The following is a 15,326-nucleotide window of genomic DNA, read 5'->3' on the forward strand; positions in this document are numbered from 1 at the left end:
TACCTATCTCACAGGGTGTTTGTGTTAATGGTGTCATGCATGTGCCTAGCAGATGGTTAAAGCTAAATACACAATAGTTACAGTTTTATTATTATTACTTCGACACATCAAACTGCTTTCCTGTAACATAACTTGTTGACTGTAATGTTACAGTCTGCCACACAGTGGACACTCAGCAAATATTTGAATATGTGGACTAAAGGATTGTTTAGTTTTTATCCTAGATGTTTCTCCTAAATAATTTTTCCAACTGCAATCAGGGCATCATCTAAGCCAGGGATCAACAACGTTATTCTGTCCTTACCCCCCCTCCCCTTCCCCCTCCCGCTCAGACCCAGCAGAGCCAGGAACCTATGGGAGATGGCAGCCACATGAGGAACCGGCTGGGAGCTGGACAGCTTGGGCCGTTGTTTACCACGCCCACGAATCAGCTGCCGAAATCCCAGGCTGGTGGCTAGGTGGTTTGTAAACTAGAAAAAGGAGAACTGCTGAGTAGGCCCACTTCCAGGTTGGCAGAGCCCCAGCTTCACAGTTTACAAGAGGAGGTCAGTGTCTCCTTTCTCCAGGGAAATAAGGGACAGAGACACAGGCGTGTGGCCAATGGAGAGTCAGATTAGAGGGAACGTCCTTAGCCATGTCCCCAATGGGAAGCAGCTTTGCTTTCCCTTCGTCTCCAGGCACTAGGCCAGCCACTCACTGGGAAAACAAGTGCTGGTGCCAGAGCCTTCTGTGGTTCCAGGCCGCCTCTGCCGAGACAGGTACTGGGATCCCCCCGGCTCGCGCTCAGGGCTCATGCTATACACACGCAGGGAGCGTGGGGTGTGTCTTAAAGGGATCAGGTGACCTGACTCACAGGTCACTGGGCCAGGCTGTACCCACCTTGCTGGTTCACATTTCTTCTCCCTGGCAGCTGGTTATTCTTAGCCACGATTACTTTCCTTCTCAACTTATTAGAACCGTTTTGGGAAAGTTGCGGGGCAGGGCGGACGTAGGGAAGCAGGAAAGGCAGGAAGGGAATAGGTGGCTGCCTTCTACCTCCGGGGCACGCGGGCAGGGCTACACTCCTCAAGCTTGCCCCCTCTGCTGGTCGGCCCCTTGCCCAGGACCCTCCCCAGCCCCGCCCTCTGCCCTGGCAATCCTGCTCTTTCTTAGTTAGCCAGCCCGGTGTGGAGCAATCAGATGAACGGATGGCCGAGGAAATGCATGCATAGCTCAAGAAATAGAAATAACTCACAGAGCACTCCACGGGAGGACTTGACGGTATCAGACAGCGTCCGAGGCGGAACAGCCCACTGACAGCTGAGCCCCACCCAGTTTGTACATCTTAATCCCTTCTCCTTTTTCATCCAGCCCCCCAACCCTCCTCCAATCTGGCAATCCTGTTTGTTCTCTATACCTGTGAGTCTTTTTTTTTTTTTTTTCACCTGAGGAAGGTGAAGTGCGTGCACATGGCCATGGTTTATATCACACGACCCGATGCCCTGGCTACTGCTGATTAGACAGAGAAGGGCCGCTGTGCCAGGGGCAGATGTACAAGTTGACTCAGCCCAGTGAGCTGGCCTGCTGCTAAACATTATCTGATAGGGGTGGCAATGATCAACTAGACAAACTGTATTTCATCTCTCTGGAGTCTGAGCCTGAGACCTATAGACAGAGAGCAAAAACAGAGGTGGACAGAAAAGCAGGGAAGGCATGACGGACAGGTAAGCTGACAGAGGAGCAGGGCTCAGTGGCGAGGGGGTGGGAGGGTGTCGAGCCCTCATCAACCCGCTCGTTCCCACACTGAGTGCTGGTCTCAGGCGCCTGCCCAGCCCAGGCTTCTTGTATTTCCATAGGACGCTCAGAAAGAGCCCTCTTTGTGAGACACACTCTGTGGGTCTCTCTTATGCACCACCCAGAGGAGTTAATACAGAATCCATATGGCTTGGTTTATAGATGAGGGAGTCCAGGCTAGGAGACCATGGGTTGCTCCCCGGCTTACAGAAAAGCCTGCTCTCAGAGGGCGGGGCTTCAGGCATAGGGTGAGGGTGAGGGTGCGAGTGTGGAGCTTGGGAAAGCAGGGACAGAGGTAGGGAAGGAGGCGAGGAGGGAGGAGATGCTGAGTTCAGTCGTTCAAACTTTCTGTCAAATGTTGTTCTGTTTGCTGCTGTGTCTACCTTGGTTACTTCGCTCACCTTTCCTAGTTTTTACCCAGAGGGCAAGTAGTGTAGGAAAGGGGGGCAGAATGAGTAGAAACATCCCCTCAAAGGCAAACCTACATAACTGTCGTATGTTCCAAGGCAGCTCCGGGCTGGTTTTGCGCTCATGTCTAAAACCCCACCAAGACCTTGCTGCCCACACCCCGATGCTTAATGGGAAGAGAACTCACAGGGAGCTCTCCTTATCCCACGAGAAATGCCAGCAGGAACGGTCTTACTGTGAGAGGCTTTGGACCTCAGGCCAAACTTTGTACTGGATGGAATAATCCCTCAGACGAGATTTAGAGCTCACACCTTCTTTCCTCGCAGGCCCATGGATCCAGTCCGGGTTGCCGTGGTGGGGGCAGGGGTGATGGGGCTCTCCACCGCTCTGTGCATTTCCAAACTGGTCCCGGGATGCTCCATCACAGTCATTTCTGACAAGTTCACTCCGGAGACAACGAGTGATGTGGCAGCTGGAATCCTTATTCCCCACGTTTACCCAGGTGAGAGGGATCTTCGTTCCTCTGTCCGACATGGTAGATGTCAGGTAGAATGATGATGCATGTGAGTGTCATGTGAGCTTTTAACATCTTATTGGTTCAGCTGTTAGCAAAAGCTCAGTTATGCTGTAAGATAAGAGCCACCTCCAAACTTCAGCAATTTAAGAAGCAAGGGTTTATTTCTTGCTCATGGTATATGTTTGTTGAGCATCAGCAAGGGATCAGCAGGGACCTAAGCTGATGGAGCAGCTGCTGCTTGAATGTCATCAGTATCTGTGCGGGGGGGGGGGGGGGGAGCTCTGGTGGGGAGGGGTCTCACCTCCGCAATTAAAGGCTCTGCCAAGTGACTTTTATCACTTGTGATGACAGCTCATTGGCCAGCACCACTCACATGCTCTCTCTCCCCTGAGAGGAGGCCAGGAAGTGCAATTCTGTAAGGCTCAGAAGATGGACAGGCAGAGTACTGGGTGAACAGCACTAAGAACTACCACAATGGGCAACTCTAAGACTTCCCACGGATTCCAGTAATGACCATCAAGCCATTCCCCCTGTGTGTAATGGGACCAAGAGCCTCATTTCTAAGCCAGAATAGAACAACCAGTCAGTGTGTGTTCAGGCTGAAAGATGCACCGAGTCTGAGTTTGTTTGTTTTTGCTTGTTAATCCTCACCTGAGGACACGTTTTCTTCCCATTGATTTTTTGTTTTTATTTTTTATTTTTTAGAGAGAGTGGAAGGGAGGGGGAGAGACACACAGAGAGAAACATCAATGTGAGAGAGACGCATAGAGAGAAACATTGACGTGAGAGAGACTCATCGATTGGTTGCCTTCCACATGTGCCCCGACCCGGCCCGGTGGTAAATATCTTCTGTGCTCATGAGTGTCAGCACCATCTGGGGACCATACTGGTCTTACAGGGTCGTGTGAAAATTCAATGGGTTAATATACGTAAAGCACTTAGAACAGTGCCTGGGACACAGCGAGTGCTATATGCTTCGTTGCTATTGTCATTACTGCTACTCGGGCTACCGGTTCTTTTTACCAGCACTAGAACGTGAACTAGGTCACCAGGCTTGCTCTACTCGCTGTTGAACTGGGTAGAGCAGTTCTTTGGGGATGATTTCCTGTGGATCTCAGCCACTATTTTGTTTTTCAGGTTTTGGGTGGGAACAGGGAATGGATTTCAATAGAGCCCCATACACTGGCCTAGATTGTTGGGTTTAATCTAATTTAGTTTTCTTTGGAGTTTATTATCTATTTCTTCCTGATTTCCACCCGGGTGGCATAGTCCACAGACTTGGAATACAGTGTTGAATACACAACGGTCACACGTTTAAAGACAGCACAGGTTCACTCCTAACAAGTTTTGAAACCCTGCTACTGAAACGCTCTCATTGACCTGGGGGTTTGTCTGGGGAGCAGGGTGACTCCAGGGGCATGCTCACTCTCCTGTGAGCCACAGGGACATCTCTCCAAACAGAGCTGACCAGCATCCTTTGTGCCTCAGTTCCCTCATCTCCTCTGTGCTGCCCCCACTGCAGCCCCTCAGAACCACTGCTCCCTGGCCTGGCCCTGGACTCCCCCCTACGAACCTTCCACAGGATCCAGAGGGCCAAATACTTTACCCGCAGTGAGATTTATCTGTACCTGCGTTGGACACTCTTATTTGGGGGCTGCACCCTGACCCTTATTTCCTCCCTGACAGGCCTGACTCCCTTCTAGAAGCTGTGTCCAGGCCTCATCTCCTGGGCTCTGGCAGGGTTGCCTGGGGAATAGGGAACACTGGTCCACAGGACTCTGACAGAGAGGCGGTGCCTGGTGCGGTCCTGCACGCCCCTGCTGACCTTGGACTGCTACTCTAAGCGGGCCCGTGGTTCATGGGGTGGAGCGGGAGGGAGGTCACGGCAGCCTGGCTGGGGCTGCAGGGAGCCCTTCCTGAGGTGCTCACCTTCACAGTACAGGGTGTGTTTCCTTGTGGCAGGAGGGCGAGCTCTCCAGCTTCCCATTGGTGTGCGTTCCCGTCTCTGTCCTGGCTGACCTGGGCCTCACAGGTCTCCCTTCGTCACCCACCATGTTTTCAGTCCCCAGGAAAGTGGCCCTGGATTCTTTCTCCTCTTGTTGTAACTGCATGGCCAGCTGGATGCCTCACCATGAACTGACTTCTGCTCAGGTTGGTTACAGACCCTTCAAGGACCTCTGCCCAAGACCACCTGCCAGCTGGCTCACCTACCAGCTTTCCCCCTCATTGGTTGGTCCCCCCTTTGTTGATTATCAATGTACAAACAGATGCTGACAGCATGCGTCCACATTCAGAACTCTGGTTGCTGATAAGTCCTCCACAGTGTGGTACTTGATCTAAATGTTCCTCTTCGCCTCTTTATTCTTCTCCCCAGCGTCTAGAAGGAGCTTATCTGAAGCATAGTCATTATAATGTTCCTTTCTGTTCCACTTGCTTCTCTCCCTGATTATAGACACACCCATCCACAAGCAGAAGCAGTGGTTTAGAGAGACCTTTGACCACCTATGGGCAATTGCCAATTCTGCAGAAGCCGGGGAGGCTGCCGTTCATCTGGTGTCTGGGTAAGAGAGGAGAGCTGAGATTATTTTAGAATTTACAATGATCTAAACAGACTTTAGAGTTCAATATATATTATTATCGAGTGTCTGCTGTGCGCAGAATGCTGACCTGGATGTGGGAGGATTTAGAAGAACATTTTAGGCTTTACTCCAAAGAACTCGAGAAAGGCAAATTATGGTGTTAGACTTTTTAATAATGAACATCCATTACAGTGTCCCAACAAATACTGTTTTGAGTTTCCTTGGAGGTTATGCAGTGATTTGCAATTATGGCCGCAAAAGTATGTCAGGTAAGCAGTGAGGTGGGTTATGTGAAGATAATGTGGCTGATGGAAAGCAAACAGGTGTGACACCGAATGGGAGCAGAGACCCAAAATATAGGGACACCTTATATATTTAGTGTCCTTGGAGAATGCTACATTCCAAAAGTGTAAATTTTGTAGGTCACCAAAGTTACCTTGTGAAGTGCCACTTAGGAAAAAAATATTTCTGATATGGTTAACCAACTCCTATTGACTCTTCATATCTGATTTCAGGAGATGCACAATTAAACAAAAGAGTTTAAAACTAAATCCTATGTAACATTGCTAACACAAACTAGCATTTAAAATATTGCAATATCTTTCTATGTGGTCTTAAATAGAGATCACTAATCATTCTGTCACTTTTAACTTCATGACATAACCTATATGTCATCTGTGTTATCCTGTGTTATAACACAGTCATGCCCTACAGCCTTTGAAAGAGCTGAGAGATGTTTGCCTTTTGCTAAATTCTTAAATCCACTGCACCCTTTGTGCTATTTCTAAAGCAAAACAAACAGACAACTCCTCCCAAACAAAAACAAAAACAAAACCCTGTCCTCTCTCCTCTTTTGAGATGTCTGCTGACATTTTTTGCTGGTGAACACCCCTGCATCAGGCAGATTTCTACCCTTTTCCTTTTCTTGCCCTCCCTCACCATCACTAATACCAAAATATGTTGACATCACTAATTCCTCAAAGTCTTTGTCCAAAGTAGCAACTTTCGCTTCTCTACCTTCCGAAGATAGATGGTTCTATAACTGTCTCCAAAACCAGATGATGAGCCATGTAGGAAAATGGTTCTCATTGATAGATGACCACCCTTCATTTTTGTCAAAACCAACGTGGTCCAGTCTAATTCACAAACTTTGGCTCTCCATAATTTTTAAAAACAGCTGTGTCCACAATTTAAATATCCTTTCAAGAGTAAGACTTTGCCACCACTGAGGTTATTATAAAGAAGGCACTTTAAGCTATTCTAAAAGAGAGCTCTTTATTTCCCCTCACATGAGTGATTTTTATCCCACTTGCTTCCAAAAAGGATTTGGACGAGGCAAGCCAAGACCAGGGCACAATGTCCTATGCATCTTTGGCTTAAGTATGTCACTTTATTAATCTGTTCATTCCTTCAAAACAAGTTTTCAGCATTCATCAGTGTCAGGTGCTATCCTAGGTATTAGGGATATAAAAATGAGCAATGTAATACATACTGCTTGGCATATAGTAGGTGCTCAATAAATATGTATGGAGTGAATTTTTAAGAAGGACAGGCATGGTCCTGCCCTCATATAGCTTATGGCATGTGGATAATGTCCTAAATTTAATGAGTAACAAATGAGACACCAATTATGAAAGCAGTCATCTGGAGAATAAAGTTGCTCTGGGATTTTATGAGAAGCCACCAGGAAAAAAGTGATGTTTCCGTGCAGACCATCCAGATGAGGGTAGGTTAGTTCGGTGATGTGTAGAGGTGAAGGGGGCAGAGACAGGGTCGAGGACAGAGGAGGCAGCATTCTGGGGAGAGGGAAGAGCACATGCATAGACCTGAGTCTGGGGTGACTGTGGTGTGTTGGAGGGGTTGAAAAATTTTAATGTAATGGGTAGCCATTGAAGGATTTTATACAGTGAAGTAACTGATCATAATTACATTTCAAAAATATTCTGTCTGTAGTGTGGAAGACAGATTTGTGGAACGCGAGGTGATGGTGGGATAGATTAGCTGTTGATGGTGGGGATAAAGAGTAGATGAATTAAGAAATGCTTAAGAGGAGATTTATTATTATTATTATTTAAAAATATTTTTATTGATTTCAGAGAAGAAGGAAGAGGGAGAGAGAGATAGAAACATCCATGATGAGAGAGAATCGTGGATTGGCTGCCTCCTACATGCCCCACACTGGGGATCGAGCCCACAACCCAGGCATGTGCCCCCAACTGGAATTGAACCTGGGACCTTTCATTTCACAGGTCGACGCTCTATCCACTGAGCCAAACCGGCTAGGGCTATTATTATTATTATTTTAATGCCCACCTGAGAGAAGAAGGGAGAGAGAGAAAGAAAAAGAAACACTGATGTGAGAGAGAAATATCCATCAGTTGCCACCTGTAGGCACCCTGACCAGGGATCTAACCCCCAGCCTGGGTATGTGCCCTGACTGGGAATTGAACCCAGTCTTTTGATGTAAGGGATGACACTCCAACCAGGCCATGGCTTAAGAGGAGATTTGACGGGACCTGATAGTTGATGGCATGCAGAGGTTGAGAGAGTAAAGGGTGATTTTTGGGTTTCTGGCATTAGCACCTGTGTGGATGGAATCCTATTTTTTTTCTGGGTTGGATAAGATTGGGGAAAGGAGTAGGGGAAGTGTGTGTGTGTGTGTGTGTGTGTGTGTGTGTGTGTGTGTGGTCATTGTATGAGATATGAGGTAGACATTCAGTGGGGAGTAGGAAACATGGTGGGTGTGGATCTGATTTTGGAACCCATGAAAGAGAAGTGGGCTGGAGATGTAGCCTGCTGAGTGTTCTGCCTACAGATGATGGTGAAGCTATGGAAGAGGGCAGTCTAGCCCAGAGAGAGCTTGCAGCACAAGCACGCATTACAGAGCCCCGAGGCAAACTACTTAGTTATGAATTACATCATTAGCAACCATGTACAGCACTCAAATTATTTTCCTGGCTATTTTAGAGCAGCCATGTTTTACAACATTTATTCATATTGATGAAAACACTTGTAAATTCAACATATGCCTCACAGCTATTGGTAGGATTATTACAGGCTTCTTGTTGTCAATCAATATCATTTCAGCCTCATTCACCCCAACTATGACTTCATGGTAACAGAACTTCTCCGGACAACTCGGCTTCTTATATCAAGAGCTAAACGGATGACCTACAACTTACGTCATAATTTGCACCCCAGCCTCCTGGACTCTCACCATTGTTCATTCCAATTTAGATATTTTGTTCAGGAATGAGGCCAACCTTTAAACTTTTGATGGTTTGCATATAATTTATGTCAAGCATTATGCAAAACAGAAAAACCTTTCCTCTAATATGCATAGTCATAAATAAGTAAGAAAATCTGGGCGAGAGCTTTTTGGAAAAAAGAGAATTAAATCCAATCTTTAAAAGATACACTACCTTTTAAATGTCTTATTCCCCTCACTCATGAACATTTTAAATTTAGCTGCTGAGATATCTGAACCCAAGAGAATGGAAGAATAGATCTTATGCTCATGTACAGGAAGTGTGATTTTTCAATGCTTTAGAGAATGTCATATGGGGCTCACAAGAGATGTGTTATTTCACAAAATTTCAGGAAATTTATTCTCCTAATATACTTCAGCTGGCAGGTATTTCGGAGCATTCCTACTGAAGAAGTGCCATTCTGGGCTGACGTGGTTCTGGGATTTCGAAAGATGACCGAGGCTGAGCTGAAGAAATTTCCCCAACATGTGTTTGGTCAGGCTTTTACAACACTGAAATGCGAAGGTTCTGCCTACCTCCCATGGTTGGAGAAAAGGTCAGTTTACATGGCTCTTTGCTGCTTCCTTCATCGGTCATAGCCATAAGTAACTTCTTAGTTATTCATAAAATATATACTGAAAATTCTCTGTGGTCCCTCAGAGCTCTTGCACTGTGTTTTGTTGATCACAGATGGCTAGGGCTTTGAAAACAATTTGAAGACAGTGCTTGAGTCATAGGAGTGAGTCATACCATTCTTTTTAATGAGTAACATGTCCACCTTCTACTTGTAGTGTGCATCTTGATGCACAATTTGGTTCACCACCACCACCACCTCCACCACCACCACCACACACCAGTAAAACCAACTTATTGAAATAGTATCTTAGTCTCCTGGCCTGTACAATGGAGACTAAATTAGATGATTTACTCTCGTTCTTTGAATGAGAGAATCCTATGCTTATTATAAATTATTTTTGAGTATTTTTCTCATTGGTGATAAAGAAAATAGCTTCATTGTTTTCTTTTGTTATAAATAAGAACTCTAAAACTGAGGGCTTATATAAATTATGTCATTCCTTCCTCACCAAGGTTAGCCCCAAATACCTTCAACTTGCATTTTGGCTTGGTTTTCAGGATTTCCTATTTCCATTAGGATTCCTCTCTCACGCAGCCTGGATTTTAGGCTTAATGAAAATGGACACTTGGCTTTTAGGGTGATGATCAGAGGACTTGGGCTGGGGCTATTTAGTGAGCACAGCTTTTTGAACCCTCCCACTCCTTCCCCCATTTCCTCCTGGGTGGTTGGGGCAATGGTATCCTCCCTGCCTAGGGTGAGGTCAGTTGCAGGAAGCTCCAAGAACAAAGTCACCAAACTTCTTATACCCGCAACCATGTCACTCAAAACCTCCAGAATAACTACTTCATATGATCGTAAGGCAGCCATGTAGGCACCTGATTATCTAATTTAGCATCTAGCTTCCGGGTGCAGTTTCCTCCTACATTTTTGTACCATCTTAATGCATTGGCCATGGCTATACAGTAATGACTGAGTATCACCACGTGGTCACATTACAACTGCACAAGGATGACTGATCCCTGGGCACATTCAGTAAGTTTTCTTGTGAGGCATGAGGGCTGGGAGGGACCCAGCACAGCAAGCCTGACAGGGCTTCCCAACACCCTGTGCTCTATGCTAATTTAAGAAGTTTCCAGGTGGAGGATGAACTTTCATCAGTAGCTCAGCCAATAAGGCACCCTTGAAACGGAAAAGAAGGACATTTACATTTATTGCATTCTTTTTTATTTTATTTATTTTATTTTTTAAATAAATCTTTATTGTTCAGATTATTACAGGTGTTCCTCTCCCCCCCCCCCCCCATAGCTCCCCTCCACCTGATTCCCCACCCCACCCCATGCCCTTACCCCCTGCCACTGTCTTCATCCATAGGTGTAAGATTTCATTTATTGCATTCTTACATAATTGTCATAAAAAAACATGAGAGCTCAGCACTCTTGTCTCTAGGTTATAGCTGAGAAAACAAGTGCAGTGGGTTTAACTAATTTGCTCAAATTCCAAGTCTGGTAAATTCTCTTATGTTTCTGAACTAGGAGAATAATTTTGAGTTCTAATTGGGATGGTTGGAACACAGAACATAATGTCTAAATATTAGCCCTCTCATGCTAGCATCCCTGTGGTAGACATAAGGGGGAGCGTGTCAGCCCTGTCCCAGCCATCCAGTTAGGGAGACTAATACAAAGGAACATGCAAGACAAAAATGTCCAAGGCAGTTACTTTAGGTGCTAAATAAAGGACACAAACAAGAAATAGGTGGAGATTTAAAATACCCAGATTAATTTGGTATTTATTTGGCATCTGGAATGATATAGAAACTCTACTGCACATAGAAAAGACAGCCCGGCTAGTGTGACTCAATGGTTGAACGTCATGGTTCCATTCTGATCAGGACACATGCCCAGGTTGTGGGCTTGATCCCCAGTAGGGGGTGTGCAGGAGGCAGCCATCAATGATTCTCTGTCATTGTTGATGTTTCTATCTCTCTCTCTTTCTCTCCCTTCTTCTCCGAAATCAATAAAAAAAATATTAAAAAAGGACAAAGTACAGAATTTGTAGCTGTGAGTACTTGAAACAGAGTTTATCCCTAACACCCTCCCCCCCCCCCCCCCCCCCCCCCCCGTATATAATCTACTTGGCTTTGAATTTTTGAAATAGGTTTTTATTTAGGTTCCACTTTTGGAATCCCCAGTTATGAAGCAATTGGTGGCTAGAATTCGGCTTGCTTGGGCCATGGACGCTCTTGAGGAGTTTGTTTCCATGTTCCTGTCCATCGCTGCCTGTAGAGGGTTGAGCAGCAAGTTGCCAAGGCTCACCTCCCGGTCTCTTGATCTCCCCAGGGTAAGAGAAAGTGGGGGCGTGCTACTCACCCGGCGAATAGAAGACCTGTGGGAGCTTCACCCGTCCTTCGACATCGTGGTCAACTGTTCGGGCCTTGGAAGCAGACAGCTTGCGGGAGACTTGGAGATTTACCCCGTGAGGGGCCAGCTGCTTAAAGTCCAGGCTCCCTGGGTGAAGCATTTTATCCGAGATGGGAGTGGGCTGACGTATATTTACCCCGGTGCATCCAACGTAACCCTGGGCGGAACTAGGCAAAATGGAGACTGGAATCTGTCCCCAGATGCAGACATTAGCAGAGATATTCTTTCCCGATGCTGTGCTCTGGAGCCCTCCCTCCGTGGAGCCTGGGACATCAAGGAGACGGTGGGCTTGAGGCCCTACAGAGCAGGTGTTCGGCTGCAGAAGGAGCTCCTGGCCCAGGATGGCCGGAGGCTGCCTGTGGTCCACCACTATGGCCATGGGAGCGGGGGCTTCTCCATGCACTGGGGGACGGCTCTGGAGGCCGCCAGGCTGCTGAATGAGTGTGTTCAAGCCCGCAGGACCCCCGCTCCCAAGTCAAGGATGTAAGTGCCATGAAATGACAGCAAATGGCCCAGGAGACTATTGACCAACATATAATTTCTGTTCAAAATGAGAAATGATACAATGTGTATGAGTAGATTTAGAACTAGTGCTAATCTAATCTAGTGCTATTCTGGTACTAGGTTTACATCTATTACTAATCACATGGAACATAAAGCTCTATTTCTATTAAAAATAAAGATTTTGATAAAAAAGATGACTTTTAGATCTAGTGTCCAAGACTCTATGCTAATTTACATGGATGCTGGAAGCTGTAGGGATTTCGACATATTTGGCTCATAAATCCACAGGAGGAGATAAGGCATGGAAATCACTGAGCTCACTGCCAGTTACAGAGCTGCCCATGATGCTCACTGGTTGTAGTTGAATGAGATTAAAGTCCTTGTAAATAAAATTACATGATCACGTGATATAAGTTTATTACAGTTAATGAATGACTCCTGCTAGAAGAATTCCTGGTAGAAGACACAGTGGCATCAACTCCATAGCTGTCTGGGCTCAGTTCCCTAAGGGCCGTACTTTGCATTACCACAGGCAGTTGAGAGCTGGCTTGTTGTATGGTGGACAGTGCCCAAGCATTTCTGAAGATTGAGTAGCATGTGCAGCCAAATAACTAATTTGCTAATTAAGATGGAACAATCGTTCTGAATGAAATATAACCAGAGTTTTTCGCAGGTTTTTAAAAAAGTACTGGGGAGGAGGGGGATGTGCCTCATGATAAAATGAGTTTGGGAATTAAATATATCTAACTGGTTTCTTGATGCGGGCCTACTCACAGCCATTAATCTGTTCATGTGTATTATGAATTCTCAGGAGGGTTTGGTTTGAGTGAATGGCAAAGGAGATGCTCTTCGTTGAGATAAGGGAGCTTGGGAGAAACAGAGGTGATTTTAATTTCAGGGGAAGATGGCGTATGTTTAGAGATGAATTCTATTTTGAATACTCTGAGGGAGATGTGGGGTTTGCAATGAGAATGTGGGAAAGAGAAAGCCCCTAGTACAGTTTTATTTTTGCTGTTTTGTTCACTGAGCTTTTGCATCTGACTTTGAAGAAAAAATTCTGCTGGGAGAGAGAAAGAAGGTGTATGGGAGAGGGGTTGGGGCAGGAGCTGGGGTAGTGGAGAAAATTCAAGTGTGGGTTCTTTTCTATAGATTTCCACCAGGGGGTGGTATTGTATTAAATTCAGATAAATTGGTAAATCTGAAATTTAGAAATGACTGGAAATAAAAAATGGATACCAGGTGAGTTGAGAGAATATGTGATTCTTTTGAGGGTATATGCCCCAAATGCCTGTTGTTCTGAATTCTGTGTCAAGTTCTTGATAAATGTACAAACTTATATGACATACATACAGACACACTAACACACACTCTCATTACATGAAATCTGTGAGAAATGATGTTATGATAAAATGGCATTTTAAAGAAGGGGAAATAAAGTTTTAATGGTAAGAAATAAAAATGAAGAGTGCTGCTCAGAACAGGTAGTCTTTCCGTCACTTCCATGGTGGTTTGGAGTGTTTTGGATTTGTAGCTTATGCCCCAGTTTCAATAAATGCTGCATCTTCATGTCGTGTAGGCAGGCTCACACTCTATGACACTGTCTACTTGCTACTCTCAGAGTTTAGTTGCACTCTGCATTTTATATTTCTAACGCCCAGCATGACAAGACTGAAAGATCGGAGGCTTCCTGAGAAAGTGGCCATGGCTGCAGCCCTGTTTCATTTCCACTAGTGGCTAAGAATGTGCTCCCAGTATTGCTCAAAGGTTTCGGTCACTCGCTGCCAACCCGGCTGCACATCAGAACCATGTAGGAAGTTTTGGAAAAATACTGATGTCCAGCCCTACTCTATTAAATTAGAATCTTTGGAGGTGGGGTGGGCTGTAATATCGGTGTTTGCTCAATACCACTAGCCTTCCCTTCCTTTCTTGCCTTCTCGGGGCATCGTCCTGGGGATGTGCTCACATAAGCAGGGATGTCATAGGCACGTCTGGGCGAGGTGGCCAATAGGAATTAGCTGTCTCCCAAAGTGGGTCTCTAGAAATGCGGGGAATCTCCTCGCTGCCTGTAGACAGCTATCTGTCTTTGTCTGAAAGATGAGAGACAATTTTCAAACGGGCGATGGCCAGACCATATGTAAAAATAGAACGCTGACCCACAACTTGCAGCAGCCTGTCCAGTAAACCAGACCCTTATTTATAATAGCCAGTCCCAGGAGTCAGCCTGCTATAGGTCACATTTGGAGGAAGCCAGGTTGCTATCCTATATAATTAAAGCCCAGCAACCGAACAGTGGAATGACCAGAATGACCTGTCGACGAGTCGCTATGATGCACACTGACCACCAGGGGGGCAGATGCTCAATGCAGGAGCTGCCCCCTGGTGGTCAGTGCGCTCCCACAGTGGGAGCGCTGCTCGGCTGACCCAGATGAGTGGCGCTCCCACAGCCGGCCATGCCCCCCACCAGTGCACAATTCCCATGCACCGGGCCCTAGTCTTTAGTAATAATCCAGAAAGCTACACAATCATTTCTGAAACAATTGGCCCCACATGGCCAGGAACTTGATTAATAGCTGACAGGTCCCCTAATTTTTGTCCCATTTCTAACGTAGGACCAACTAGAGAAAGCTCAATATGCTCTCCTAACCAATCACAGTGGATGCCTTGCTTCTTGTTAGCCGTCTGCAGCTTCCCAGGGTGGCAGCCTCCATTCAGGGCACACCTGCAGGTCCTTTTTTTCACTATTAAGCTTCCAACACCTCTGCCTGCCTTGATGTGATGGCTGCTGACTCCTTTGCTAAAGCAAGTTCTTAATATAGCCATTGCTTTTCTCATTTGGCTGGCTTTTTCTTTTCTTTTCTCTTTTTTTATTCCACAAAGATTTCCTGAGGTCTCTGGTGATCTGTGCTAAGGCCTGAGAATGGACTACTTTGCTGTTTTTTTTTTTCTTTTCTTTCCTGTTTTCTATTACAGACCATTAAAAATTATTTTTTTTTCTGAACATGGAGAACAACTGATTTCTTTCTTAAGTCCCTGTGTTTGACACAGTGTCTAGCATTGTGCCTGAGCTCAGACCTGCTGCTTCTGTGACCCAGAGCGACCCGGCAGCTGAGAGGGCACCGGGGTTGCAGGCACGGAGCTTCTTCAGCAGACAGAGGTTATGGACACACTTTTAGGATTTATTCACTTAGGAAGAAAAGAAGCTGCACAGAAAGGCCATAGCCCAGTAGAACACGACAGAAGAAAGGCTATTTTTAAAAATTATATATGGTATAGTCTTCCTTTTATGGAATAGACTCATTCCAA

General features: G+C 45.9%; 1 protein-coding gene across 1 annotated transcript; it reads left to right on the plus strand.

Moving 5' to 3' along the window:
* The first annotated feature begins 560 nt into the window (after positions 1-560).
* DDO (D-aspartate oxidase) lies at positions 561-13,302 on the plus strand. The gene is made up of 5 exons (XM_079780272.1): positions 561-758; positions 2,508-2,683; positions 5,151-5,259; positions 8,905-9,081; positions 11,439-13,302. The coding sequence occupies exons 2-5, from the start codon at positions 2,512-2,514 to the stop codon at positions 12,004-12,006; spliced, it is 1,026 nt and encodes a 341-aa protein (XP_079636398.1). The 5' UTR covers positions 561-758; positions 2,508-2,511; the 3' UTR covers positions 12,007-13,302.
* Positions 13,303-15,326: the final 2,024 nt, after the last annotated feature.

This window comes from Cnephaeus nilssonii, assembly GCF_951640355.1.
Source record: "Cnephaeus nilssonii genome assembly, chromosome: 9".
In the NCBI taxonomy this organism is placed as follows: Eukaryota; Metazoa; Chordata; class Mammalia; order Chiroptera; family Vespertilionidae; genus Cnephaeus; species Cnephaeus nilssonii.

What these genes read in the sequence shown, in the direction of transcription:
- DDO (XM_079780272.1), top strand. Translation starts at nt 2,512, where the DNA reads ATGGATCCAGTCCGGGTTGCCGTGGTGGGGGCAGGGGTGATGGGGCTC. An exon ending in TATTCCCCACGTTTACCCAG is followed by an intron (nt 2,684 to 5,150) that starts GTGAGAGGGATC and finishes CCCTGATTATAG; the next exon opens with ACACACCCATCCACAAGCAG. An exon ending in CTCCCATGGTTGGAGAAAAG is followed by an intron (nt 9,082 to 11,438) that starts GTCAGTTTACAT and finishes TGATCTCCCCAG; the next exon opens with GGTAAGAGAAAGTGGGGGCG.